The sequence below is a fragment of the Dendropsophus ebraccatus genome, chromosome 12 (genome assembly GCF_027789765.1).
Source record: "Dendropsophus ebraccatus isolate aDenEbr1 chromosome 12, aDenEbr1.pat, whole genome shotgun sequence".
Classification (NCBI taxonomy): Eukaryota; Metazoa; Chordata; class Amphibia; order Anura; family Hylidae; genus Dendropsophus; species Dendropsophus ebraccatus.
Genome location: NC_091465.1, coordinates 91,482,689 through 91,499,790, shown reverse-complemented (window position 1 = coordinate 91,499,790; position 17,102 = coordinate 91,482,689). Strand labels below are relative to the sequence as shown.

Genomic DNA, 17,102 nt, shown 5'->3' with positions numbered 1-17,102 from the left:
TCGGATTAGGGTTACCTCTTACTGATTTGTCATGCTCTAACCCTCCCTACAGCCCCAGCTCTAACACTTACCCTCCTGATTAGCAGCAACCCTGAGGGTTAGGATTGCTTTGTGGTAAGGGGGATAGTTAAGTAGTTTTGTAGTAACCCTAATCCGACCCCCAACTCTAACCCTAAAACTAAACGTTAGGATTAGGGTCAGGGGTCCGTCCGGGTCTGATTTTGGCTGCTAGGAAGCCTGGAGTGGAGCAGCCAATGAAATCCGCCCGGGGCGGGGCTTATCTGGACAGCGGTTTGCCCGCCCCAACGAGGTCTCTGTACCATATGGGATTTAGTCATTACCCTGGTACAAACCACACTATTACTTTCCAGGAAGTGTGTGTGAGAGAGTGTAAAGCAGGCTAAACCTTCCTATGTGTACTGCAGCTGTGCACGGGGGGAGTGAGACACCTAGTGGCTGGAGTAGGGCACAGCAACTTACTGCTCTAACTGTGGCACCTGAGTGAACTCCTTTTACCTGGGTTTGAAAGGACAGAAGAACCACCTGTAGAGATAGATATAGAGAGATAGATATAGAGAGATAGATATAGAGAGATAGATATAGAGAGATAGATATAGAGAGATAGATATAGAGAGATAGATATAGAGAGATAGATATAGAGAGATAGATATAGAGAGATGGGGAGATAGAGAGTTAGGAGGTAGGTAGGTAGTCTAGAACTATTTATATAGCGGTTCATGCCTTCTCTGTTTATCACATTCACTTATGAGATATAATATTGTTTTCTATTCTTCTAGATATCTGCATCTCTGGTAGAATATCAGCAAGATCCAGGTGGGTTCTGTTTCTTTCATATCCTTCTTGTGGATATTTCCATTACAAATAACAGGTGAATGCTTTAATGACATCATATAAACCACTTCCTTTCCTGTATCTGGACCATCCTACCCCCTCTCTCACTTCATGTCTGTCACTTTCTCTGTATCTCTCACTTCCTGTCCTGTGACTGTCACTTCCTTTCCTGTGTCTGTCACTTCCTGTGTCTGGACCATCCTACCCCCTCTCTCACTTCCTGTCTGTCACTTTCTGTGTATCTCTCACTTCCTGTCCTGTGACTGTCACTTCCTGTGTCTGGACCATCCTATCCTGTCTGTCACTTTCTGTGTATCTCTCACTTCCTTTCCTGTGTCTGGACCATCCTACCCCCTCTCTCACTTCCTGTCCTGTGACTGTCACTTCCTTTCCTGTGTCTGTCACTTCCTGTGTCTGGACCATCCTACCCCCTCTCTCACTTCATGTCTGTCACTTTCTGTGTATCTCTCACTTCCTGTCCTGTGACTGTCACTTCCTGTGTCTGGACCATCCTACCCCCTCTCTCACTTCCTGTCTGTCACTTTCTGTGTATCTCTCACTTCCTTTCCTGTGTCTGTCACTTCCTGTGTCTGGACCATCCTACCCCCTCTCTCACTTCCTGTCTGTCACTTTCTCTGTATCTCTCACTTCCTTTCCTGTGACTGTCACCTCCTTTCCTGTGTCTGTCACTTCCTGTGTCTGGACCATCCTACCCCCTCTCTCACTTCCTGTCTGTCACATTCTGTGTATCTCTCACTTCCTGTCCTATGTCTGTCACTTCCTGTGTCTGGACCATCCTACCCCCTCTCTCACTTCCTGTCCTGTGTCTGTCACTTCCTGTGTCTGGACCATCCTACCCCCTCTCACTTCCTGTCTGTCACTTTCTGTGTATCTCTCACTTCCTGTCCTGTGACTGTCACTTCCTGTGTCTGGACCATCCTACCCCCTCTCACTTCCTGTCTGTCACTTTCTGTGTCTCAGTCACTTCCTGTCCGTCTAACCTGGCAGTCAGGGTTTGCTTAGAAGGATTTTCTAGGATTAAAAAAACATTTAGGGGAAGATCTATCAAACAGGTGTAAATTTTCTTGGTCGCCCCTAGCAACCAATCAGATTTTGCTTTTCATTCCTCACAGACGCTTTGAAAAATGAAAGGTGGAATCTGATTGGTTGCTAGAGGCAGCTAAGACAATTCTACTTTACATCATGTTAAATAAATCTCCCCCTTAGGGGCCTATTCCACGGAGCGATAATTGGCTGAATTGGCCCGATTCAGCCGATTATCACTCCGTGGAATAGAGAGAACGATCAGCCGATCATGTCATCAGTTCATCGTTAATTTAGGTTCTAACCTGAAATCATTGGCCGCCACCCGATCGACAATTTCAAAACAGCATACTTTACCTATGCAGGCTGCAGGTCTTCTGTGCTCCTCCACAGGTCCTGCGCGCAGCAGCAGCTTCAGAGTGACCTGTCTAAGCTGACAGACCACTCAGTCAATCACTGGCTAGGACGTCCGCGGCCAGTGATTGGCTGAGCGGTCTGTCAGCTCAGACAGGCTGCTGCTGTGCACGAGACCTGGGGAGGAGCACAAAAGACCTGCAGCCTGGATAGGTAACGTATATAGTTTAAACAAGGGCTGCAAGGACATCGGTAACGATGTCCCTGCAGCCCTCACTAAACGATTATCGGGCCGTGTAATAGGCCCAGTAAACAAGCGCCGATCTAGCAGATCGGCACTCGTTTACATTGTTGATCGTGTCCCCATTGGCCAGTGGAATAGGACCCTTAGTCTTTCCTCCTGAAACAGCGCCTTCCCTGTCCTCAGGTTGGGGCTGCTGACTCAGGACCCTGCACCTCCTCCTCCATCTTGTAGTGTAGATGAAGAAGCCTGGATGGTTGCTCACATTCTGTCAGAGAGCGCCCCCAGGGCACCGGGTGAAGACCTTGTGATACCACACGTTTATCGAGAACAATGGGTGTCTGCACTCAAGCTTTCTGAATGTTTCCAGTAATAAGCAGCAGACTTGTGAGTGCAGCTCTGAGGCATAGGCTGTAGCTAAGTATAGGTGATGCCATGTATGTAGGCGGTGCCTGATATTGTGGTGATGATTAATCCTGTATCTGTCTCTGATGGTGACTCCTCAGGAGCAGTCAGCCCTCCGTCCGTCCTCCACCCCGGTGCCAGCCATCAGAAGGATGACCCCATGGTATTCCAGAGAGCAGCTTCTCACTACTCCTACCCTCCCCTGGAGGACCTGTACAGCTCCAGACCAGTCCCCATGTTTAGCCATAAAGGACGATACGAGACTGGGAGGACTGAAGCTCAGGCTCTGGATACAGACATAGGGGTGAGATGGTCTACTGTAAAAATGGAGATGACGTGTGGCCAAGAACTTAAGCAGAACCATGCAGGTCACCAAACGGTAATCCTCTGGCCTCCTTAGTCCACATCACTGTTACACCAACCAAAGCTTACAGATTTGGTCACAACATCCTACAAGGACTCCCATATGTATAGTGTCCATCGAGGAGTCCTGTGATCTGTCTACAGACCTTGTGTACCACTCAGCCATATTCCATGAATCCATAAAACATGTTATTGGGTGAATTTCAACAAACATCTATATCTCAATCTACGCCCTTCTCCTCCCTCGTCTATTGTACATAATATCCAGTTACTATACCTACGTAATATCGCTCTTCTCCTCCCCGTCTATTGTATATAATATCCAGTTACTATACCTACGTAACATCGCCCTTCTCCTCCCCCGTCTATTGCACATAAGTTACTATACCTACGTAACATCGCCCTTCTCCTCCCCCGTCTATTGTACATAATATCCAGTTACTATACCTACGTAACATCGCTCTTCTCCTCCCCCGTCTATTGTATATAATATCCAGTTACTATACCTACGTAACATCGCTCTTCTCCTCCCTCGTCTATTGTATATTATATCCAGTTACTATACCTACGTAACATCGCCCTTCTCCTCCCCCGTCTATTGTATATAATATCCAGTTACTATACCTACGTAACATCGCCCTTCTCCTCCCTCGTCTATTGTATATTATATCCAGTTACTATACCTACGTAACATCGCCCTTCTCCTCCCCCGTCTATTGTACATAATATCCAGTTACTATACCTACGTAACATCGCTCTTCTCCTCCCCCGTCTATTGTATATAATATCCAGTTACTATACCTACGTAACATCGCCCTTCTCCTCCCTCGTCTATTGTATATTATATCCAGTTACTATACCTACGTAACATCGCCCTTCTCCTCCCTCGTCTATTATATATAAGTTACTATACCTACGTAACATCGCCCTTCTCCTCCCCCGTCTATTGTATATAATATCCAGTTACTATACCTACGTAACATCGCCCTTCTCCTCCCCCGTCTATTGTATATTATATCCAGTTACTATACCTACGTAACATCGCCCTTCTTCTCCCTCGTCTATTGTACATAATATCCAGTTACTATACCTACGTAACATCGCCCTTCTCCTCCCTCGTCTATTGTATATTATATCCAGTTACTATACCTACGTAACATCGCCCTTCTCCTCCCTCGTCTATTGTATATAAGTTACTATACCTACGTAACATCGCCCTTCTCCTCCCCCGTCTATTGCACATAAGGTACTATACCTACGTAACATCGCCCTTCTCCTCCCCCGTCTATTGTATATAAGTTACTATACCTACGTAACATCGCCCTTCTCCTCCCCCGTCTATTGTATATAATATCCAGTTACTATACCTACGTAACATCGCCCTTCTCCTCCCCCGTCTATTGTATATAAGTTACTATACCTACGTAACATCGCCCTTCTCCTCCCTCGTCTATTATATATAAGTTACTATACCTACGTAACATCGCCCTTCTCCGCCCTCGTCTATTGTATATAATATCCAGTTACTATACCTACGTAACATCGCCCTTCTCCTCCCCCGTCTATTGTACATAATATCCAGTTACTATACCTATGTAACATCGCCCTTCTCCTCCCCCGTCTATTGTACATAATATCCAGTTACTATACCTACGTAACATCGCCCTTCTCCTCCCCCGTCTATTGTATATAAGTTACTATACCTACGTAACATCGCCCTTCTCCTCCCCCGTCTATTGTATATAATATCCAGTTACTATACCTACGTAACATCGCTCTTCTCCTCCCTCGTCTATTGTATATAATATCCAGTTACTATACCTACGTAACATCGCCCTTCTCCTTCCTCGTCTATTGTATATAAGTTACTATACCTACGTAACATCGCCCTTCTCCTCCCCCGTCTATTGCACATAAGGTACTATACCTACGTAACATCGCTCTTCTCCTCCCCCGTCTATTGTATATAATATCCAGTTACTAAACCTACGTAACATCGCCCTTCTCCTCCCCCGTCTATTGTATATATATAAGTTACTATACCTACGTAACATCGCCCTTCTCCTCCCCCGTCTATTGTGTATATAAGTTACTATACCTACGTAACATTGCCCTTCTCCTACCTCGTCTATTGTATATAATATCCAGTTACTATACCTACGTAACATCCCTCATCTATTGTATATAATATCCAGTTACTATACCTACGTAACATCGCCCTTCTCCTCCCCCGTCTATTGTATATAATATCCAGTTACTATACCTACGTAGCATCGCCCTTCTCCTCCCTCGTCTATTGTATATAAGTTACTATACCTACGTAACATCGCCCTTCTCCGCCCTCGTCTATTGTATATAATATCCAGTTACTATACCTAAGTAACATCGCCCTTCTCCTCCCTCATCTATTATATATAATATCCAGTTACTATACCTACGTAACATCGCCCTTCTCCTCCCTCGTCTATTGTATATAAGTTACTATACCTACGTAACATCGCTCTTCTCCTCCCCCGTCTATTGTATATAATATCCAGTTACTATACCTACGTAACATCGCCCTTCTCCTCCCCCGTCTATTGTATATAAGTTACTATACCTACGTAACATCGCCCTTCTCCTCCCCCGTCTATTGTATATAAGTTACTATACCTACGTAACATCGCCCTTCTCCTCCTTCGTCTATTGTATATAATATCCAGTTACTATACCTACGTAACATCGCCCTTCTCCTCCCCCGTCTATTGTATATAAGTTACTATACCTATGTAACATCGCCCTTCTCCTCCCTCGTCTATTGTATATAATATCCAGTTACTATACCTACGTAACATCGCCCTTCTCCTCCCCCGTCTATTGTATATAAGTTACTATACCTATGTAACATCGCCCTTCTCCTCCCCCGTCTATTGTATATAATATCCAGTTACTATACCTACGTAACATCGCTCTTCTCCTCCCTCGTCTATTGTATATAAGTTACTATACCTACGTAACATCACCCTTCTCCTCTCCCGTCTATTGTATATAAGTTACTATACCTACGTAACATCGCCCTTCTCCTCCCCCGTCTATTGTATATAAGTTACTATACCTATGTAACATCGCCCTTCTCCTCCCCCGTCTATTGTATATAATATCCAGTTACTATACCTATGTAACATCGCCCTTCTCCTCCCTCGTCTATTGTATATAATATCCAGTTACTATACCTACGTAACATCGCCCTTCTCCTCCCCCGTCTATTGTATATAAGTTACTATACCTATGTAACATCGCCCTTCTCCTCCCCCGTCTATTGTACATAATATCCAGTTACTATACCTATGTAACATCGCCCTTCTCCTCCCCCGTCTATTGTACATAATATCCAGTTACTATACCTACGTAACATCGCTCTTCTCCTCCCTCGTCTATTGTACATAATATCCAGTTACTATACCTACGTAACATCGCTCTTCTCCTCCCCCGTCTATTGTACATAATATCCAGTTACTATACCTACGTAACATCCCTCTTCTCCTCCTTCACCTATTGTATATAATATCCAGTTACTATACCTACGTAAGGCTACGTTCACACAGAGCAAAAGGAGCGGATTACGCAAGGAAATATTTCCGCCTGAAATCAACTGACACTGAATTCCGAGCAGAATATAAGCAGAATGCAAGCAGAATCCCTGCGTATTCTGCTAGGAAAGTGTTCAGCTCGTAATCAGCTCTTGACAAATTCAGCGCGGAATACTCGAGGAATCCGCGCTGAATCCGCATGCATTCAGCGCTGAAATTCAGCGAGTATTTGGTGAGTAAACTAGACTATACCAGAACATATACTAGAATCCTCCTCCCCCCCTTTTCCCCATTTCCGCGCTGATTCAGCGAGTAATTTCCGCTTGTATTCCGCTTGTATTCCGCGCTGAATCCGCGCTGAATCCGCGCTGAAACAGAAAATCAGAGCCCCATTGATTTGTATAGGCTTCCGCTAGCGGAAGAATGAACATGTTCATTCTTCTGGCGGAAAGCGGATTAGTTCAGTGCGGAAATTCCACTGTGTGAACTGCAGAGCAGAATTTCCATTCAACACAATGGAAATTAGCTCTGCATCTATTTTAACGGCTGAAATTTCAGCGCTGATTCAGCGCAGAAATTCAGCTGCTTTTGCTCAGTGGGAACGAGTCCTAACATCGCTCTTCTCCTTCCTCGTCTATTGTATATAAGTTACTATACCTACGTAACATCGCCCTTCTCCTCCCCCGTCTATTGTATATAAGTTACTATACCTACGTAACATCGCCCTTCTCCTCCCTCGTCTATTGTATATAAGTTACTATACCTACGTAACATCGCCCTTCTCCTCCCTCGTCTATTGTATATAATATCCAGTTACTATACCTACGTAACATCGCCCTTCTCCTTCCTCGTGTATTGTATATAAGTTACTATACCTACGTAACATCGCTCTTCTCCTCCCTCGTCTATTGCACATAAGGTACTATACCTACGTAACATCGCCCTTCTCCGCCCTCGTCTATTGTATATAATATCCAGTTACTATACCTACCTAACATCGCTCTTCTCCTCCCCCGTCTATTGTACATAATATCCAGTTACTATACCTACGTAACATCGCCCTTCTCCTCCCTCGTCTATTGTATATAAGTTACTATACCTACGTAACATCGCCCTTCTCCTCCCTCGTCTATTGTATATAATGTTACTATACCTACGTAACATCGCCCTTCTCCTCCTTCGTCTATTGTATATAATATCCAGTTACTATACCTACGTAACATCGCCCTTCTCCTCCCTCGTCTATTGTATATAATATCCAGTTACTATACCTACGTAACATCGCCCTTCTCCTACCCAGTCTATTGTATATAAGTTACTATACCTACGTAACATCGCTCTTCTCCTCCCTCGTCTATTGTACATAATATCCAGTTACTATACCTACGTAACATCGCCCTTCTCCTCCCCCGTCTATTGTATATTATATCCAGTTACTATACCTACGTAACATCGCCCTTCTCCTCCCTCGTCTATTGTACATAATATCCAGTTACCATACCTACGTAACATCGCCCTTCTCCTCCCCCGTCTATTGCACATAAGGTACTATACCTACGTAACATCGCTCTTCTCCTCCCCCGTCTATTGTATATAATATCCAGTTACTAAACCTACGTAACATCGCCCTTCTCCTCCCCCGTCTATTGTATATAAGTTACTATACCTACGTAACATCGCCCTTCTCCTCCCCCGTCTATTGTATATAATATCCAGTTACTATACCTACGTAACATCGCCCTTCTCCTCCCTCATCTATTATATATAATATCCAGTTACTATACCTACGTAACATCGCCCTTCTCCTCCCCCGTCTATTGTATATAAGTTACTATACCTACGTAACATCACCCTTCTCCTCCCTCGTCTATTGTATATAAGTTACTATACCTACGTAACATCGCCCTTCTCCTCCCCCGTCTATTGCACATAAGGTACTATACCTACGTAACATCGCTCTTCTCCTCCCCCGTCTATTGTATATAATATCCAGTTACTAAACCTACGTAACATCGCCCTTCTCCTCCCCCGTCTATTGTATATAAGTTACTATACCTACGTAACATCGCCCTTCTCCTCCCCCGTCTATTGTATATAATATCCAGTTACTATACCTACGTAACATCGCCCTTCTCCTCCCCCGTCTATTGTATATAATATTCAGTTACTATACCTACGTAACATCGCCCTTCTCCTCCCTCGTCTATTGTATATAAGTTACTATACCTACGTAACATCACCCTTCTCCTCCCTCGTCTATTATATATAAGTTACTATACCTACGTAACATCGCCCTTCTCCTCCCCCGTCTATTGTATATAAGTTACTATACCTACGTAACATCGCCCTTCTCCTCCCTCGTCTATTGTATATAAGTTACTATACCTACGTAACATCGCCCTTCTCCTCCTTCGTCTATTGTATATAATATCCAGTTACTATACCTACGTAACATCGCTCTTCTCCTCCCTCGTCTATTGTATATAAGTTACTATACCTACGTAACATCGCCCTTCTCCTCCCCCGTCTATTGTATATAAGTTACTATACCTACGTAACATCGCCCTTCTCCTCCCCCGTCTATTGTATATAAGTTACTATACCTACGTAACATCGCTCTTCTCCTCCCTCGTCTATTGTATATAATATCCAGTTACTATACCTACGTAACATCGCCCTTCTCCTCCCCCGTCTATTGTATATAAGTTACTATACCTACGTAACATCGCCCTTCTCCTCCCCCGTCTATTGTATATAAGTTACTATACCTACGTAACATCGCTCTTCTCCTCCCTCGTCTATTGTATATAATATCCAGTTACTATACCTACGTAACATCGCCCTTCTCCTCCCCCGTCTATTGTATATAAGTTACTATACCTACGTAACATCGCCCTTCTCCTCCCCCGTCTATTGTATATAATATCCAGTTACTATACCTACGTAACATCGCCCTTCTCCTCCCTCGTCTATTATATATAAGTTACTATACCTACGTAACATCACCCTTCTCCTCCCTCGTCTATTATATATAAGTTACTATACCTACGTAACATCGCCCTTCTCCTCCCCCGTCTATTGTATATAATATCCAGTTACTAAACCTACGTAACATCGCCCTTCTCCTCCCCCGTCTATTGTATATAAGTTACTATACCTACGTAACATCGCCCTTCTCCTCCCCCGTCTATTGTATATAATATCCAGTTACTAAACCTACGTAACATCGCCCTTCTCCTCCCCCGTCTATTGTATATAATATCCAGTTACTATACCTACGTAACATCGCCCTTCTCCTCCCCCGTCTATTGTATATAAGTTACTATACCTACGTAACATCGCTCTTCTCCTCCCTCGTCTATTGTATATAAGTTACTATACCTACGTAACATCGCCCTTCTCCTCCCTCGTCTATTGTATATAAGTTACTATACCTACGTAACATCACCCTTCTCCTCCCTCGTCTATTGTATATAAGTTACTATACCTACGTAACATCGCCCTTCTCCTCCCTCGTCTATTGTATATAATATCCAGTTACTATACCTACGTAACATCGCCCTTCTCCTCCCTCGTCTATTGTATATAAGTTACTATACCTACGTAACATCGCCCTTCTCCTCCCTCGTCTATTGTATATTATATCCAGTTACTATACCTATGTAACATCGCCCTTCTCCTCCCTCGTCTATTGTATATAAGTTACTATACCTACGTAACATCGCCCTTCTCCTCCCTCGTCTATTGTATATTATATCCAGTTACTATACCTATGTAACATCGCCCTTCTCCTCCCCCGTCTATTGTATATAATATCCAGTTACTATACCTACGTAACATCGCCCTTCTCCTTCCTCGTTTATTGTATATAAGTTACTATACCTACGTAACATCGCCCTTCTCCTTCCTCGTGTATTGTATATAAGTTACTATACCTACGTAACATCGCCCTTCTCCTCCCCCGTCTATTGCACATAAGGTACTATACCTACGTAACATCGCTCTTCTCCTCCCCCGTCTATTGTATATAATATCCAGTTACTAAACCTACGTAACATCGCCCTTCTCCTCCCCCGTCTATTGTATATAAGTTACTATACCTACGTAACATCGCCCTTCTCCTACCCAGTCTATTGTATATAAGTTACTATACCTACGTAACATCGCTCTTCTCCTCCCTCGTCTATTGTACATAATATCCAGTTACTATACCTACGTAACATCGCCCTTCTCCTCCCCCGTCTATTGTATATTATATCCAGTTACTATACCTACGTAACATCACCCTTCTCCTCCCTCGTCTATTGTACATAATATCCAGTTACTATACCTACGTAATATCGCTCTTCTCCTCCCCCGTCTATTGTATATAAGTTACTATACCTACGTAACATCGCCCTTCTCCTACCCAGTCTATTGTATATAAGTTACTATACCTACGTAACATCGCTCTTCTCCTCCCTCGTCTATTGTATATAAGTTACTATACCTACGTAACATCGCCCTTCTCCTCCCCCGTCTATTGTATATAAGTTACTATACCTACGTAACATCGCCCTTCTCCTCCCCCGTCTATTGTATATAATATCCAGTTACTATACCTACGTAACATCGCCCTTCTCCTCCCTCGTCTATTATATATAAGTTACTATACCTACGTAACATCACCCTTCTCCTCCCTCGTCTATTATATATAAGTTACTATACCTACGTAACATCGCCCTTCTCCTCCCCCGTCTATTGTATATAATATCCAGTTACTAAACCTACGTAACATCGCCCTTCTCCTCCCCCGTCTATTGTATATAAGTTACTATACCTACGTAACATCGCCCTTCTCCTCCCCCGTCTATTGTATATAATATTCAGTTACTAAACCTACGTAACATCGCCCTTCTCCTCCCCCGTCTATTGTATATAATATCCAGTTACTATACCTACGTAACATCGCCCTTCTCCTCCCCCGTCTATTATATATAAGTTACTATACCTACGTAACATCGCTCTTCTCCTCCCTCGTCTATTGTATATAAGTTACTATACCTACGTAACATCGCCCTTCTCCTCCCTCGTCTATTGTATATAAGTTACTATACCTACGTAACATCACCCTTCTCCTCCCTCGTCTATTGTATATAAGTTACTATACCTACGTAACATCGCCCTTCTCCTCCCTCGTCTATTGTATATAATATCCAGTTACTATACCTACGTAACATCGCCCTTCTCCTCCCTCGTCTATTGTATATAAGTTACTATACCTACGTAACATCGCCCTTCTCCTCCCTCGTCTATTGTATATTATATCCAGTTACTATACCTATGTAACATCGCCCTTCTCCTCCCTCGTCTATTGTATATAAGTTACTATACCTACGTAACATCGCCCTTCTCCTCCCTCGTCTATTGTATATTATATCCAGTTACTATACCTATGTAACATCGCCCTTCTCCTCCCCCGTCTATTGTATATAATATCCAGTTACTATACCTACGTAACATCGCCCTTCTCCTTCCTCGTTTATTGTATATAAGTTACTATACCTACGTAACATCGCCCTTCTCCTTCCTCGTGTATTGTATATAAGTTACTATACCTACGTAACATCGCCCTTCTCCTCCCCCGTCTATTGCACATAAGGTACTATACCTACGTAACATCGCTCTTCTCCTCCCCCGTCTATTGTATATAATATCCAGTTACTAAACCTACGTAACATCGCCCTTCTCCTCCCCCGTCTATTGTATATAAGTTACTATACCTACGTAACATCGCCCTTCTCCTACCCAGTCTATTGTATATAAGTTACTATACCTACGTAACATCGCTCTTCTCCTCCCTCGTCTATTGTACATAATATCCAGTTACTATACCTACGTAACATCGCCCTTCTCCTCCCCCGTCTATTGTATATTATATCCAGTTACTATACCTACGTAACATCACCCTTCTCCTCCCTCGTCTATTGTACATAATATCCAGTTACTATACCTACGTAATATCGCTCTTCTCCTCCCCCGTCTATTGTATATAAGTTACTATACCTACGTAACATCGCCCTTCTCCTACCCAGTCTATTGTATATAAGTTACTATACCTACGTAACATCGCTCTTCTCCTCCCTCGTCTATTGTATATAAGTTACTATACCTACGTAACATCGCCCTTCTCCTCCCCCGTCTATTGTATATAAGTTACTATACCTACGTAACATCGCCCTTCTCCTCCCCCGTCTATTGTATATAAGTTACTATACCTACGTAACATCGCCCTTCTCCGCCCTCGTCTATTGTATATAATATCCAGTTACTATACCTACGTAACATCGCCCTTCTCCTCCCCCGTCTATTGTATATAAGTTACTATACCTACGTAACATCGCCCTTCTCCTCCCCCGTCTATTGTATATAATATCCAGTTACTATACCTACGTAACATCGCCCTTCTCCTCCCTCATCTATTATATATAATATCCAGTTACTATACCTACGTAACATCGCCCTTCTCCTCCCCCGTCTATTGTATATAAGTTACTATACCTACGTAACATTGCCCTTCTCCTCCCTCGTCTATTGTATATAATATCCAGTTACTATACCTACGTAACATCGCCCTTCTCCTCCCTCGTCTATTGTATATAATATCCAGTTACTATACCTACGTAACATCCCTTTTCTCCTCCTTCACCTATTGTATATAATATCCAGTTACTATACCTACGTAACATCGCCCTTCTCCTCCCCCGTCTATTGTATACAAGTTACTATACCTACGTAACATCGCTCTTCTCCTCCCCCGTCTATTGTATATAATATTCAGTTACTATACCTACGTAACATCGCCCTTCTCCTCCCTCGTCTATTGTATATAAGTTACTATACCTACGTAACATCGCTCTTCTCCTCCCCCGTCTATTGTATATAAGTTACTATACCTACGTAACATTGCCCTTTTCCTCCCTCGTCTATTGTATATAATATCCAGTTACTATACCTACGTAACATCGCCCTTCTCCTCCCCCGTCTATTGTATATAAGTTACTATACCTACGTAACATTGCCCTTTTCCTCCCTCGTCTATTGTATATAATATCCAGTTACTATACCTACGTAACATCGCCCTTCTCCTCCCCCGTCTATTGTATATAAGTTACTATACCTACGTAACATCGCCCTTCTCCTCCTTCGTCTATTGTATATAATACCCAGTTACTATACCTATGTAACATCGCCCTTCTCCTCCCCCGTCTATTGTATATAAGTTACTATACCTACGTAACATTGCCCTTCTCCTCCCTCGTCTATTGTATATAATATCCAGTTACTATACCTACGTAACATCGCCCTTCTCCTCCCTCGTCTATTGTATATAATATCCAGTTACTATACCTACGTAACATCCCTCTTCTCCTCCTTCACCTATTGTATATAATATCCAGTTACTATACCTACGTAACATCGCCCTTCTCCTCCCCCGTCTATTGTATATAAGTTACTATACCTACGTAACATCGCCCTTTTCCTCCCCCGTCTATTGTATATAATATCCAGTTACTATACCTAAGTAACATCGCCCTTCTCCTCCCCCGTCTATTGTATATAATATCCAGTTACTATACCTACGTAACATCGCCCTTCTCCTCCCCCGTCTATTGTATATAAGTTACTATACCTACGTAACATTGCCCTTCTCCTCCCTCGTCTATTGTATATAATATCCAGTTACTATACCTACGTAACATCGCCCTTCTCCTCCCTCGTCTATTGTATATAATATCCAGTTACTATACCTACGTAACATCCCTCTTCTCCTCCTTCACCTATTGTATATAATATCCAGTTACTATACCTACGTAACATCGCCCTTCTCCTCCCCGTCTATTGTATATAAGTTACTATACCTACGTAACATCGCCCTTTTCCTCCCCCGTCTATTGTATATAATATCCAGTTACTATACCTAAGTAACATCGCCCTTCTCCTCCCCCGTCTATTGTATATAATATTCAGTTACTATACCTACGTAACATCGCCCTTCTCCTCCCTCGTCTATTGTATATAAGTTACTATACCTACGTAACATTGCCCTTCTCCTCCCTTGTCTATTGTATATAATATCCAGTTACTATACCTACGTAACATCGCCCTTCTCCTCCCCCGTCTATTGTATATAAGTTACTATACCTACGTAACATCGCCCTTCTCCTCCATCGTCTATTGTATATAATATCCAGTTACTATACCTATGTAACATCGCCCTTCTCCTCCCCCGTCTATTGTATATAAGTTACTATACCTACGTAACATCGCTCTTCTCCTCCCTCGTCTATTGTATATAAGTTACTATACCTACGTAACATCGCCCTTCTCCTCCCTCGTCTATTGTATATAATATCCAGTTACTATACCTACGTAACATCGCCCTTCTCCTCCCCAGTCTATTGTACATAATATCCAGTTACTATACCTACGTAACATCGCCCTTCTCCTCCCCCGTCTATTGTATATAAGTTACTATACCTACGTAACATCGCCCTTCTCCTCCTTCGTCTATTGTATATAATATCCAGTTACTATACCTATGTAACATCGCCCTTTTCCTCCCCCGTCTATTGTATATAAGTTACTATACCTACGTAACATCGCTCTTCTCCTCCCTCGTCTATTGTATATAAGTTACTATACCTACGTAACATCGCCCTTCTCCTCCCCCGTCTATTGTATATAATATCCAGTTACTATACCTACGTAACATCGCCCTTCTCCTCCCTCGTCTATTGTATATAATATCCAGTTACTATACCTACGTAACATCGCCCTTCTCCTCCCCCGTCTATTGTACATAATATCCAGTTACTATACCTATGTAACATCGCCCTTCTCCTCCCTCGTCTATTGTACATAATATCCAGTTACTATACCTACGTAACATCGCCCTTCTCCTCCCTCGTCTATTATATATAAGTTACTATACCTACGTAACATCGCCCTTCTCCTCCCTCGTCTATTGTACATAATATCCAGTTACCATACCTACGTAACATCGCCCTTCTCCTCCCCCGTCTATTGTATATAATATCCAGTTACCATACCTACGTAACATCGCCCTTCTCCTCCCCCGTCTATTGTATATAAGTTACTATACCTACGTAACATCGCTCTTCTCCTCCCTCGTCTATTGTATATAAGTTACTATACCTACGTAACATCGCTCTTCTCCTCCCTCGTCTATTGTATATAAGTTACTATACCTACGTAACATCGCCCTTCTCCTCCCCCGTCTATTGTATATAAGTTACTATACCTACGTAACATCGCCCTTCTCCTCCCCCGTCTATTGTATATAATATCCAGTTACTATACCTACGTAACATCGCCCTTCTCCTCCCCGTCTATTGTATATAATATCCAGTTACTATACCTACGTAACATCGCTCTTCTCCTCCCTCGTCTATTGTATATAAGTTACTATACCTACGTAACATCGCCCTTCTCCTCCCCCGTCTATTGTATATAAGTTACTATACCTACGTAACATCGCCCTTCTCCTCCCCCGTCTATTGTATATAATATCCAGTTACTATACCTACGTAACATCGCTCTTCTCCTCCCCCGTCTATTGTATATAAGTTACTATACCTACGTAACATCCCTCTTCTCCTCCCTCATCTATTGTATATAATATCCAGTTACTATACCTACGTAACATCGCCCTTCTCCTCCCTCGTCTATTATATATAAGTTACTATACCTACGTAACATCGCCCTTCTCCTCCTCCGTCTATTGTATATAATATCCAGTTACTATGCCTAAGTAACATCGCCCTTCTCCTCCCTCGTCTATTGTATATAATATCCAGTTACTATACCTACGTAACATCGCCCTTCTCCTCCCTCGTCTATTGTATATAAGTTACTATACCTACGTAACATCACCCTTCTCCTCCCTCGTCTATTGTATATAAGTTACTATACCTACGTAACATCGCCCTTCTCCTCCTTCGTCTATTGTATATAATATCCAGTTACTATACCTATGTAACATCGCCCTTCTCCTCCCCCGTCTATTGTATATAAGTTACTATACCTACGTAACATCGCTCTTCTCCTCCCTCGTCTATTGTATATAATATCCAGTTACTATACCTACGTAACATCGCCCTTCTCCTCCCCCGTCTATTGTATATAAGTTACTATACCTACGTAACATCGCCCTTCTCCTCCCCCGTCTATTGTACATAATATCCAGTTACTATACCTATGTAACATCGCCC

The 17,102-nt window shown here is 42.8% G+C and overlaps 1 protein-coding gene across 2 annotated transcripts in view; it reads left to right on the top strand.

Moving 5' to 3' along the window:
* The first annotated feature begins 3,000 nt into the window (after positions 1-3,000).
* Positions 3,001-17,102, top strand: part of NFKBID (NFKB inhibitor delta) — a 32,981-nt gene continuing 18,879 nt past the window's right edge. The window contains exon 1 of one of the 2 annotated variants that reach the window (XM_069948080.1): positions 3,001-3,200. In XM_069948080.1, the coding sequence (XP_069804181.1) occupies positions 3,057-3,200 (144 nt within the window). In that variant the 5' untranslated portion in view covers positions 3,001-3,056. Of the gene's footprint in view, positions 3,201-3,229; positions 3,276-17,102 lie in introns of those variants that run through there. The other variant, XM_069948081.1, reaches the window with a different exon arrangement.